Below are 13606 nucleotides of genomic sequence, written 5' to 3' on the forward strand. Positions count from 1 at the left end.
GACTAGAGTCTCCATAATTTCTATTTCTTGGCGAGCTCAGAACTCAGAAGCCGGTAACAGGATTAGCCCGATTAAGACGCACAAATGAAATGGACGGCAACCGCTAGCCCGGCCGGCGGCGCTTTGTGGGTGATGGAGCCAGATGGGCTGATGACAAGCCGGGCGTCCCTCAGGCTCCAGCTTCCCTCGCAGCTCGTGGTGCGGGGCTGCCCTTGCTGGGGGTCCTGCAGAAGGGGAGGAGGAAGCCGCATTGAGGCAATCATGAACATTTCAGATTGTTTTTGGCTTGCCCTTATGTTTTATTACTTCCTTATGCTTGCAAACAGCATCCGTGAGTATGATGAATGCAGGCCAGAGAGCCGGAGTTCCAGGACATCGTACTGTTTAAAATATGTTCTGCCCAATGACTTAGCCCCTGAAGTCTTGGCTCTGTACGAGGTTGGAGGGGGCGTTTCTCACCTTCCTTGTTGGGTAATGAGGAGCCGGGGCTGGGAGGGGGGGAGGTCTGTGCTCATTGTAAGGAATGCCTGTCGTTTTCTAGAACACAGTTTTCTTTTTCATCAACTCTTGTATGAAGAACAAAGGCTTAGACGTTCCTGACGGAGTCTCTGGCTCTAGGTTCCTGAGGGTGCCAGCTTGTCCTGACACCGTCCTCAGCAAGGGACACGCCCTGTAGTTGCTTGGGCCCGGGGTGGGGGGGAGTCGCTGGTCTAAGGGGGGCTGCTGAGCCCTTGGGACAAGGGGGGGCTAAATTTCTATCTTAGTTGTTTCATCTTTACATTTAAGCACCCACATGTGGCAAGTGGCTGACACTGGACAGTGCAGAATGACAGAAAATGACTTCCTAAAACTCACTGATATCTTTCTCATGCAAATAACTTTTAATGCAAAAAGCATATTTTCCAAATTAATGGGCAAACATCTATTTGATAAAAGGGACTAGCTCATGAAATGATCCATCTCTTCCATATCCTGATTCTACTCCCCCTTGGGAGATGCAACTCTGGATAAGAGCTGTTTACCTCTTTCTCTCCAGGGGCTGTCTCCTCCTGTATAAACATCTCTCTCTCTCTCTCTCTCTCTCTCTCTCTCTCACACACACACACACACACACACATGCACACAGACACATACACAAACACACACACAAATTATTGTACAAGTGGGAACATATGGTCACCCACTATTTTCCTTCCTTATTTCTTCCACTTCAAAACCTCCTGGAGATCTTGGCAAATGAGTTACACATTTGCCCCTTCTTTTTTGTAGCTGCATAGTATTCCATCACCTAGGCTCACCTTTCTCTCTCTCTTTCACCTAAGCAACAGAAATTAATTTTCTGAAGTCTGGGAGCTGAAAATCCCAAATCAAGGCGCTCACCAATTCGGGTCCTGCTAAGAAGTCCTTCTGGGTTGCAGGTAGGAGTTTCTTGTTGTGTTCGCAAGTGGTGGGAGAAAGGTAGAGAGGGAGAAAGCGCTTTGGTGCCTCTACTTATAAGGTCATTAATTCTGGCAGATCAGGACCCACCCTCGTGACCTTGTTTAACTTTAAATTCTTCTTTTCTCCAAACACAGGACTTAGGCGTTTAGGGCTTCAAAATATGGAGGGACAAAAGCACGCAGCCCCTGACACCCCGCCTCTCTCATCTGCAAGATATTCTCACTCCATCCCAACTAAGAGCCCCAAAATTCTTACCTTTTGCTCATGAAGCATCAACTCTAAAGCCTCATCTAAATATCATCTGAGAATAACTAAATGAAGAAATATAAATAATAAATGAATAAATATCCAAGTCAGACATGGGTGAGACTTGCGGTCCTGCTCGGCCGAGGCAGAGTCCCCTCCATCTCTGACCCCTGAACCAGAGGAATGCAACGCTTCCGGCAAGTGACGGTGAGTCCGGCGGAGGACAGACGCCCCCCCCCACCTCTGCTTATTAGTTGGTCCCAACAGTGAACAGTTCGTTTTCTTTTTCACTTCCAGCCGCCGCGACAGACATCGCTGTCATGACCATCACCCCTTCGTCTGAGGGGCGCCTGGGGTCTTCTGCGATCATAAGTTGCGGGAGAGGAGAGGCCTCGCAGGCAGAGCCGGGATCCCAGTCAGCTGGGACTCTCAGATGTGTCACACCCCGAGGCTGGAGCCACTTTGGGGCGGGTCTGCCGAAGATCGCAAAGGCTGCTTTTGTCAGAGAGCCAACGGCACACGCGTGTTCTTGACTTTCTGATGGCTTCGCGCTCCTTCGTGGAGAAGCGCCCCGGCCTGTCTCTCGACAAGGACCCATGAAGAAGGTCAAACACCTGCACACTGAGAGCCGCTCCCCAAGACTTCTCTTAAAATGTGGTCAGGGCATCTGGAGGTCAGTAGAGGGACAGAGGTCGCTGCCGTGGGGACCAGCGGTTCTGCTTAGTGGCACCCCGGGCCGTCCTCAGCTGAGGACCTCAGCCTCGGCACGCCAGGCTCCTGCTCGGCGTCGGTCGGGGCCCCGGCACCAGAGAGGAGCTGGGGCCACGCTGTTGACCTTGGGCAAGACTCGCAAAAGGCCTCTGACCGTGGCTTCTCTCTGCCGCCCCCCCACCTCCGTGGTCGCGCTGCCACCCTCTTCCCTAACCACCTGACCACCGTGCGGCTTGTGCAGGTGACCCCTGGGAACGGCCTCCGAGCTCTGTCTTCCCAGCTCCCCCCTCCGCAGGGACTCAGCATGTTGCTTGCTCAGTGACTTTGGAAGGAGAAAGTCACCCCTTTCCGAGGGTGGGGGGCTGCGCAGCGAAGCACCTCACGCCCAGCGTGCTGCCGGGGGATGTGGGACAGAGGGGGGCGTCACCGGGGACACGGAACCCTCACGCTGGAGGAAAGGGCGTTCTCCGCTCGCCCCACGGGTGTAACTGGCAGAGCTGGATGGGCCAGGGGAGAGTGTGTTCCTCCCGCCGGCACATCACGCCCTGCACCCTGGCTTCACCGCTTCCCGCGGACCTCCACTTACTTCACGACTGCGTGTCACTGTCGTTGCAGGTATTTTATCAAGAAATAAGAAGATCGAAGAACTCAGAAAAATATACACACAAGCTGCAAGAGCGGAGAGCCTTGTGGCGCCGCTACGTCTCGGCAGCGCTGTCCACGACCCACAGAAACAGCGAGCGGGGCAGGGGCGGCCGGGACGTGCGGCCGAGCCACGGGGGAATATTCCTCAGCGGCAGGAGGTCGGCTCGTGCCACGTGCAGCAGCATGGCTGGGGCTGGCGGGGACATGCTCAGCGACGTCGGCCCACGGAGAGACAGACTGGATGGGGTCGCTCCTTCGCGGAAGACAGAAACACACAAAAATCCTGAGATAGAGTCAACCCCATGACAAGTCCTGTCATCTGACTGCAGAACTGAGGCTGCCCGAGTGGCCGGGGAGGGGGAGGAGGGGAGGGAGCACGGCGCGCTGTGGGGGAGGCCCGTGGGGGGACCATAGGGGAGGACGATGGGGCAGGACCGTGGGTGCGGCAGGGGTGAGCGCGCCTCCTGCGGGGAGACCTAGACCTCTAGTCACAGACCAAGTCGTCAAGGGATGTTATTTCAATAACAAAAGGAAAAGAACCACATGCCACGGAGACGGCCCGTGATGCTCGAGGACGAAGGTCAGGGGAGTGGAGCCCTCGGCCCGTGGAGCCCCAGGCGGCGATCCTCTGTCATCTGACTGCGGTGGCGTGCGGGGGCACACACTTGTGCGCGCACTGGCGGGCGTCATTTCAGCGTGTGCAAATAGGAATCACGCCCTGCACCTTCCCGAGACAAACGCCCCACGCTGCACAACCTACTGTGTCATTTTTATGTCTCAATCACACCGCAATAAAGCTGAAAAAGGGGAGAAAGGACACCCCGCAGCCTCGCCCACATCGTCCCGGGTTTGTTCCCCACGGAGGCTTCCCCTGAATGAACCGCGTCGGACACGCTGGTTTCTTGCATCCCTTTAGTAGTTTCTCCTTTATTTCTCCCTCTCTCCCCAGCGCAGCCCAATCACGTTTGGCCAACTGCCTTTTCCCGCCCTTTCAAGACTGCTTGCGTGCACGCACTGCTTACACGCACAGGCACCTGTACACACACACCAAATACACCCACGTGATGCACAGCACCCTCTAATCACACCAACCTGACACACCACACATACATATCCACACATCCACGCACACCCCCTTACACACACTCCCACACACATCCACTCACACACCCCCATACACACACACACACACCATCATACATCCATTGACACCTCCATACACTCACACTCACATCCCCATACAGACATGCACTCCTGCATGCATCCACTCACACTCACACACAGATAGGCCTTCTGTTATTATTTGTTCCCTAAAAGTGAGGCGTCTTACACACTCCTGTGCATCTTGTTTTCCCGAATTAAACATGGTGGAGACGCCTCCACATCCCTGCGTTTTTACAGCTTGTTCCAGTGTGCGAGGCCCAAGGCCAGCCACCCTCCTGGCGGGTGTCCTTCTCCTGTCTCCCCGCACTGCGCCGCAGGCCACAGCGTCCCGCTAGTACCTGGAAGCACTGGTGTGCGTTTTTGACGTCAGTGGCGTAGATTTCCAAAGGCAGGACTGAGAGTTGAAGTGTACTTACTATTACTAGTTATCGACAATCATTGTTATTATTTCCTCCCTGCCCATCAGGGCCTCGGAATCTCCACTTCTTGGGGCTCCCTGGTGGCACAAGGGGTTGAGACGCAGCACCATGAAGCTATCCGCAGCCACTGCAGCAAGAGTTTGATCCCCTCATGGCGCAGCAGACCCCTCCTGTCTCCCCGCTGCTCCCCACAGCAGTGGATTTCAGTGGATCCACCTGTTCTGCTGATTCACTCTTGTGAATCCTCTCACCCCCCACCCCTGCACCTTTGGCCTGCACCCCAGCTCTTGTATGCATAAATAAATAAATCTTAAAAAAAAAAAAAGAATCTCCACTTCTTCCAGGGCCTTGGTTTCCTGGTCAGAGGCCAGATCTAATTGTTATTTAAATTCAGACTTTGTCTCCTAGTGAGTAGCTGAGTGTCTTCTCTTGTGTGAACCCTGGTAGGCAAATCCTGCACCCACTTTCCAACTTGTCCTGTTGTTGGTCACGGCTGAGTGTCTGCTGTGACTGGCTGGCCCTCATCTGTCCTGTGCGTGGTGAATGCGCCGGCCTGAGTGTCTCTCACCCTTCCCTGGGCCTTGTCCTGAGCTGCCTCCGCGCCCACAGGGTGATACCTTCATCCTCCAGGGAGAAACTTTTTAGAAGTCATTTAAATGTTTTTCCTGTTTAGTTTTTAAATTAAACATTTTTAATGTGTCTGAAATGAGGCAAAGGTCCAATTTTATCTTATTCCGAGTTGGTCTGGCTTCCCTAAAGCCATTAGAAATCTGGTTCATGTAAATCAAAGGGGACCCTCCACTGGCTTCTCGCCCTTCTCCACATCTGCCCGGCGAGCCCCACCATCTGCGCGCCCCGGCCCCTCTGTTCATGCTCTCAGCAGGTCTCACGCCACATGAGGGTGCCCACTCCTGTGCCCTGCCTCCCCAGCCGGTGGCAGTGCTTCTGCGTCCTGGGGCACCTGCCGCACAGGTGGGGCTAGCAGCCAGCGTGAGGCCATCTCCAAAGCCCAGGACTTCTCCTGCCGATTGCAGGGACCTGGCACCAGCATCAGGAAAGGTGAGGCCCTGCAGGTGGGTGAGCTGTGCTGCCCCCAGCCCGGTCAGCAGGTGCAGTGCCCGGCAGCCTGTGTGTGCGCCTGAGCAGGTCTCCAGCCCTACCTGTCAGCCTGGTCTGTCGTGCACTGTCTTTCCCCCTCACCCCCAGGCCCGGGCAGCACCCACGGTTCGGGTCCACAGTCCCCATGTCACATCACAATGCGCATGTCACATCACTGGCACTGGCAAGGCAGGATGCGCTCCTCACCTCTCCCAGGACGCACGGGACACCGCCGCAGTCCTGCCTGCCCACCCCCCTCCTCCCTCTCGGCCCTCCCCCTCAACCCCTCCCCTTTGCCCCTCCCCTCCCCGTGCTCCTCCCGACTTTCCCGCCATCCCATCTCCTGCCTCCCCCTGCAGCCCCTGCTGGGGTCTGGACTGGTGGGCGTGCTCCGCCCTCACCCGGGTGCTCAGCGCCACTCGGACCTCTCGGAGCCCAGGCCCTGTGAACGACGAGCAAGGCGACACCCTCGCCTCGCCTTGCAGACGGGCAAACCCGCAGCCTGCCGGGTGGGGCGCGGGAGGGGACCCCAGTGCTGACACGCGGCCACAAGGCCGGACGGGCGCCCCGCAGCGGCGCTGGGGCCTGGGGATCACGCGGGCAGCTCCCCGCCCGCCTGGCCGCGCCCTCGGGACTCAGGCCGCCCTGACAGCCGCTCCGAAGCCCCGGAGGTTCCCCGCGCCCGCGGGACGCGCCCCGCCAGGACCTGCGGCTCCCGCACCCTGCGCACCCGCGCGGACCAGGGCGGCCACGTCGTGCACACCCGCCCCGGCATGGCACACGCGCCACACACAGCCCAGCGCACACACGCCACACGGCGTGCACACAGCCCAGCGCACACACTCACACTCCACGCACGCGCAGCCAAGGGCGCACGGCACACCGGGCGCTGCGGTCCACGTCGGCCCCCCCCCCGCACCCCCTCCAATCGCCCCCCCCCCCCCCCCCCCCCCGCCTCCAGAGCTGATGGGGACGCGTCGGGGCGCCCTCTGGACACTCCACAGTCCGCAGCGCGGCCTCTCCCGGGAGCAGCTGCGGGACCCGCCTGGAGGCCCCGCGCGGAGCCGCCCAGCCCCGCCGCAGCCTCGGCCCGGGAAGCAGCTGGGCCGCGTTCGCCGCCCTCCCGGGCCGGGCCGGGATCCAGCCTGGCCCCGCCGTGGCCCGCCAGTCCCGAGCCTGCCGGAGCGGGCCGGGCCGGGGCGCTGCCCCAGCGACGGTGCGTCCTCCCGGGCCCGCCGAAGCCGGCGCCTCCCGGGGCGGGGAGGCCTGGACGGCCGAAGGCCGGGCGGACGGGCCCAAGGGGGGAGGCGCCTCCCACCCGGGGACCCCGGGGGACGGGGCACCGGCAGCCGCCAGCGCCAGGTCACCCCGATGTCAGGACGCCCGCGGCGCCTGCCCCCCACGTCTGGCCCCCGCGCCGGGCCCGCCCGTGTCCGCCCTGGACGAGCCGCCTGTGGTTCGCAGCGAGGACGGAGCCCGGGCCGGGGTCACCTCGGGACTGGCCGGGAGGGCGGGGGCTTCCCACGGTGGCCGCCCCGGCCTTGCGCGGAACCACCGTCCTCCTGCCCTCCCGGCGCCCCGGCTCCGGGCCAGCTCGGCCCGCAGAGGCCGCAGATCCTCGGGCAGGGCGGGCCCGCCTCGTGCCCCGGGCCGGCTGCGGCCGCGTCCAGGGCGGGAGGCTCCTCGCGGGGCAGCGGGCGGGAGGGGCCGGGCAGTCCGCGGGGACCTCCAGCGCCGCCCCCGGACGGGCCTGGCAGGGGAGCCCTGGGCCTGGGAGCTGCACCCCTCGCGCCGGGGCCTCTGCCTCCCCCTTGCCGCGGCCTCCCTGCCCGAGGCGCCGGCCCTGAGCTGCCGGTGTCCAGCCCCGCCTGTCCGTCCTCGCTGGACTCGGGGTTCAGTCCCTGCCCTTCTGCGGGGAGGGGCGCGGGAGCGGCCTTGCTCCCCGACGTCTCCGGGGCGCCGGTGTGTGCGTGCGGCCAACGGGGCGGCTTCGCTTTCACCCGCTCGAGGGTGGACAGAGCTCGAGCCCCGGCCGGGGTCACCCCGCCTTCGGGGCGCCGCCCGGCGTGACTCCCCTCGGGGTGGGGGCGCCCCGGGGGCCGCCGGGGACCTCTGCGCCCCTCCCGGGCCTGCACTGGGGACTAAGCGCTGTCTTGACATTTTTATTAATTTTATAAATTAACTTCGTGCTGCATTTATGGCGCCCACACCACCCTGCCTCCTGTTCCTTCCCGGGAGGGCTGGCGTCTGCCCATTCCCCCTCTGGGCCCGACCAGCCTCAGGCCCTGCCCTACTCCCTGCCCTGCCCTCCTGCTTTGCCCCCCGGCTCTGCCCCCCCTGCTCTGCCCCCTGCTCTGTTCTGATCAGGTGGTTGCTGGCTCTTGCTGGAAGGGAGGCCGGTTTGATGGGTGTCCTGGTCTGCCTGGCGGGGTGCCCAGCAAGGAAGAGCCGGGTGTGTGCGCAGGGAGCCCTGAGTCTGTCATTTGCCCTGTGCCCCCAAACAGGGACTGTCTCTGCCCCAGGTCGCTGGCTAATGCTTGTGCCCACAGGATTTGACCAGGGCAAGCCTCTGGCCCACCTTCAGGGCTGGACGCAGGGACCGTGGCAGCTGGGCACGCCTCTGCCAGCTCCGGGGCCCTGCGGCTGCCAGGGAGACTGACTTCCCCAGCCCTGACCCCTGGCGGCGGGGGCTGCACGTGGGTGCACTGAGTGCAGAACTTGAACACCCGCTGGTGCTGCCCAGCCCACGGGGACTCGCGTGGGACCGTTCCCAGGCCAGAGAGCAGGGCACCTAACAAGGTGGAAGCAGGATGTCAGGGAGACTGGGAAGGGAAAGGGAATATGTTGGTGCCCCCTCTCCCCAGGGTATTTTTTCCTTGTAGAAGGACTGCTCCATTTTCTTTCTTTCTTTTTTTAAGATTGATTTATTTATGCATACAAGAGCTGGGGTGCAGGCCAGAGATGCGGGGAGTGAGAGGATCCACCAGAGACAGAGCGGGGAGCAGAACAGGCAGACTGACTGAAATACCCTGCTGAGGGGCCAGCGGGGAGACAGGAGAGGTCTGCTGCGCCATGTGGGTTGCTCCCTGGCCGGCCAGGGATGGAAGCGCATTGCAGAGGCTGCGGACAGCTTCATAGGTTGCGTCTTAACCCCTTGCCACCGGGGAGGCCCCTGCTCCATTTTCATGTTGCACCGACCCTGAAAACCCTGTAGTCAGTTGCGCTCCTGAGCTCGGCGCACCCTCAGCTGCCATTTATTGCAGGACTATGCCTCGGGGATCATGTAGTCACGTGGACTAGGAACCTCGGTCACGTCCGTTTTGCACACTGGGCAAATGAGCCTCAGACAGCCCCAGCCCCACGACACACGCTCTGGCCCCTGTGGACCTGACCCCAGTGCCCTGGCCTCGCATTCAGGCTGCACCTGGTCTCCCAGGGGGGCGGGTGTGTGTTAAAAATTTGTGAATGAATGAATGACCGGCCATGGCAGGAGGCAGGAGGCAGGAGCAGAGATCACCATCCCCTGCCTTCCTGGCTGCTTCTGGAAAGACCAGCACGGGGGCACCCAAAGTGTGCCGAGCCAGAGGACGCTGGGTGGGTGAGGCAGGGCTGGGACTGCTGTCCTGCGTGGGTAGCAGCGTGTGACCACCTGCAGCTGCAGAGGGCGGGAGCACAGCCCCGCGCCGGGCTGGCCCTTGTTGCACGCAGGCCTGGCCATCTTGTGCCCAAGCCTGGTAAGACACCATTTTGTTTCTGCTCACCATTTGCTTCTCCTGTAATTCCGAGAGCTCAATTCCCCTCTGTGTGTGGAGGGGCATGTGCACCCCGGGCAAAAAGGTGCCCAGAGCCTGGGAAGCCCACTCATCTCCCAGGGGGCCCTCCCACCTCCCCGGTGCCCCCCAGGGCTTCTCCCGGGTGTCTGTTGCCCACCCCGGGGTCTTCTATCTTGGACCCTAAGATCCGGTGCATTCCAGCCGGGTCGGTTATCATTTTGCAGGGTGGTGGCACAGGACGATGGCCTCCATGAAGCTTTTATTGAATATTAAAAATATTAAAATATCTGACTTTGAGAACCCTGCCGGGCAGCCAGGAAATGTTATCACTGGCTTTTCACAGCCATGGGGGGGGGGGGAGGTTATAGGTTTGGAATTATTCAAATTATCAGCAATTTTAATCAGGGTCCCCCCCCACCCCCCATTCAGAGAGCACAACGAGAATTGCCTGGGTTTGTGTTCTACACTGCATTTGAGATAATTAAAAATTAGCCCGTGAAACCAGAGAGATCTTCCCAGCAGCAGCGAGGCTTCGGAGGCGGCTTTTCCCTCCAGGCAAATGAACTGGACTTTGATGAGCGTAAATAGGAAATCTGAATCCAGCTGCACATTTTACTCAAACTGCTAACATTTCACGGTCACCTCTGCTCAGCCGCCAGCCTGGCGGAGTGGCCACCGCTGGCCACGGCTGGCGCGCCCCGGGCCAGCAGATCACTAAAAATACTCGGCCGTGGAGAGGATTATTTCAGCCTCCGAGAAATGCGTCCTGATGACTGTGCGTGACTGTGCGGTGGCTGCGCTCTCCCCGGTCCTGCCTCCAGTTCGGCTCCACTTCTCGCCGCTGCTCGCAGACTGCAGAGCGCCCCCGCGGCCAGAGGCAGGGGAGGGGTCCCCGCTCGCCTCCGCTCGCTCGCTCCGCGCCGCCCGCCCGCGCGCCCGCCCGCCTCCCAGGCAGGGAAGGTGAGCGGGCTCCCCGGGACTCGGGCCGCAGGAGAGGGAAGATGAGCCTGCCCGCGCGCCGGCTGCCTGGCTGCGGAGGCTGAGGGCGGGCGCACGGAGGCCGCGGGCTGCGCGTTCGGGGCGCCGGCCGCCCGGGCCCGGGATGAGCCCCCGCCCGCCGCGGCCAGTCTCTGCACCTGCCGACCGGCCGGCGGCCCCCTGAGCCCCCGGCGCCCCTGGGCGGCCGCCCCGCCGGCCCGCTCTGGCCGCAGCCTGGGGCGCGGCGCCCGGGAGCAGGTGCGCAGGAGCGCGGCGCGCGGCCCGCGCAGCCCTCGCCCCGGAGCCCGGGCGCGCCGCGTGGTGCCCCGGCGGCTGGGCAGCGGCGGCGGCGGGCGGGCGGCGGCCCCCGGGCAGGTGGCGAGCGAGCCGAGGAGCCGGGCGCAGCGCGGGGGGCCAGGCCGGCGCGGCGCTCGCGGGAGGCCGGGGAGCAGCAGGGGCATGTGGATACTGGCTCTCTCCTTGTTCCAGAGCTTCGCGAACGGTGAGCCCTTCGGTCGGTGATGGATTTCGTTTCTTGCCTGGACCCGGGGCGGGGGGCGGGCGGCGCGGGCAGTCGCGCCCTGGGCCTCCCCGGGCCGGGCTGCGGGGGCACGTCCGTCCGGGCTTTTATTTTTTAAATCTTATTTTAATTTCTTGGGGGAGGAGAGGCGGCGCTGGAGACAGGCGAGGGAGGGGGGAAATTGCTCTGTAATCGTTTCAGGGCGCTTGCCTAGCGGGGGACAGCTGGAGCCCAACTCCGTCCAGCCCTGGGTGGCCGCCTCCCCGCGAGCCTGCCCGGCTTGGGCTTGGGGAGGCCACTGGGGCGCGCGGCGCCTGGCCGGGGACGTGACAGCCCGGGCGCCGGCAGGTGGAGGGGTCAGGGGAGAGCTTTTGCCTGCAGAGTGGAGGCGTGGAGGGCTTTAAAAACAGGTGTTTTAATTTTGCTAGAATTCACCTGGGCGGCAGGGAGGGCTTGGAGCGAGAGCTGTCCTGCTGCACCCCCCCCCCAGCAGCACACACTCCTCGCTCGCTGTCATTTATGTAAAAATATGCGCTGATAAGCATTACATCATCTGACATGTTGACAATATTTTTTTTTTAAAAACACCTGTGTAGTTGTAGAAATGCAATCAGTGATTATTAGAGAGAGCTTTCCTCTCCTCCGGCCGCGGCGGCTGCGCTGGGAGATGCCTTCTTCCCGGCGGCTCGAGCAGCTATTGCTCTTGACGGAGTCAGATCCAATTAGTAAGTGTGGCTGCACCTTAGGTTGCCTGTCACCGCGTAAATACGAACTTCCATGTATGAATGGCTCCCTTTTATTTGGGCTGGAGGAAATTGTCATCATCTGCCGTTGCCTGGGAGTAGCTCAGCTTCAATTCCCATTTCAGATTTTTGGAACAAAAATCTGCATAAAATGTATGACTTGCTGACAGTTAAAATTAAACCATTAAGCAGAATCCCCTAAGCAGGAGGGTTGGGGGGAGGGGAGAGGAGAGAGAGAGAGAGAGAGAGAGAGAGAGAGAGAGAGAGAGAGAGAGAGAGAAGGAAATCTCGCCCTTGTGAGAAAATACCAGAAGCCAAGGGGAGGCTGCAAGATTTTCCTGGAAGATGCACAGGGAAGCGGAGGGTTAGCTGCAGAGGGTGCATTTTGCATGGTGCTTCAAGAATCAACACACCCACAGACCAGAGGAAATGGATAAACTTTGTAAAATTAAAAAAAAAAAAATGATGACTGTGAAAAGGGAGAGCTGGAGGAGCAACTCCCGAAATTAACATAAAAATCATGCTCGACTCTAATATCACCTAAAGCAAAGTGCTCAAAACTTTCATTTTGAGATTTCCCAGCAGGAAAGAACGTCAACAAGTCCTGACATGGCACCAGTCTGTCCCGGGGGGCACCCTGCCTCCACTGCAGCCTCTCGGGGGTTCACCTTGGGGGTAGCGCTGCTCTGGCTGATGTGGGGTGACGCATCGCTGGCGGGTGTGCCCTTGATGCCGCTCTGCTGATGGGGACCCCTAGGAGATGTGGAACACTCACCTGCCTGCTCCGCTGCCTCAGCGCTGAGCTCACGGTCAGGGCCTCCTTCCAGCGCCCCAGAGGCCGGGATGGCAGGGTGCAGCCCCACACCCACCCGCCTGGGAAATCTGTGTCTCACGATGACGAAAGAGCCCGGGCTTCCGATTGTCAATCCATCAGCATCTTTTTTTTTTTTTTTTTTTTTTTTTTTTTACAGTTTCATAGTTAGGTATGACAAAAATAGCATGGAGGAATTTCCGGGAGAGCTGAGACAGGGATGCTCCATCTGAACGGGACTGGTCATAAAATCAGCTTTCCTACCACGAGCATCACAAAAGGGTCCTATCTGGTGGGGAAACTGGATAGGGGCGCTCAAGGGATCCGCTGTGTGGAAAACGTGTGCCCAGAATGTTCATGTGCGATCTGGGGTCTCGTGCGAATTATCCTTTTCCCAAGACCCCGAAAGCCGATGGATAATCTCTGCCGTTGCCACGGCGTGGCTAGGTTTCCCCACATAGGGTGGGGGCTGAGCATGCGGGGGACATTTTCCACTGCTGTTACATGTCGGAGCCTGTCTGCCAGGGGCTGGGGCCTCTCTTACGTAAAAACGGCCCTCTCTTTATAGGATCAAGCAAAAAAAATGAGAAAGATTCCCCATCACCCCAGCCTGACTGTAGAGCTTTAGGTGCCTGCATTTGCGGGTGGGGGGAATCTGGCTTTAATAGTGTTTTGAGGCATGGCATTCATCACCCGCTGTGCAGAGGACCTAGAATATGTAGTCATGTCAAAATAAAATAAGAGTCCGGTTTGGAACGCTGCCTACTCATAGACCGTATTTCAAAAATGTGAAATTAAATGGTTTCTGTCTAACTGAGTTTCCATCTAACTCGGAAAAAAATGAGATGCCACCCTCTCTCCCGCCCCCCCTGCCCCCCCAGAACTGACATATTTTTGGACTACCTTAAATTTGAAAAAACCCTCAATGGGTGTGATTAAAAAAAAAAAAATCTGTGGATTCTAGGACCTGCCCTGCTCGCAGCTGGGCCTTCAGCCGCACGCTGGCTGGCGTGATAAGCAAATGTGCCTATTTGTCAGCCCTTCTGCAGTTTGCTGTT

At 60.0% G+C, this 13606-nt stretch overlaps 1 protein-coding gene across 1 annotated transcript in view; it reads left to right on the top strand.

Moving 5' to 3' along the window:
• The first annotated feature begins 10433 nt into the window (after positions 1-10433).
• The window catches only part of DSCAM (DS cell adhesion molecule), a 433598-nt gene continuing 430425 nt past the window's right edge, over positions 10434-13606 (top strand). Inside the window, exon 1 of the mRNA XM_037524927.1 lies at positions 10434-10976. Coding sequence (XP_037380824.1) covers positions 10934-10976 — 43 coding nt within the window. The 5' untranslated portion in view covers positions 10434-10933. The remainder of the gene's footprint in view (positions 10977-13606) is intronic.

This window comes from Talpa occidentalis, unplaced genomic scaffold (assembly GCF_014898055.3).
Source record: "Talpa occidentalis isolate TD23 unplaced genomic scaffold, MPIMG_talOcc4v2.1 talOcc4.4, whole genome shotgun sequence".
Classification (NCBI taxonomy): domain Eukaryota; kingdom Metazoa; phylum Chordata; class Mammalia; order Eulipotyphla; family Talpidae; genus Talpa; species Talpa occidentalis.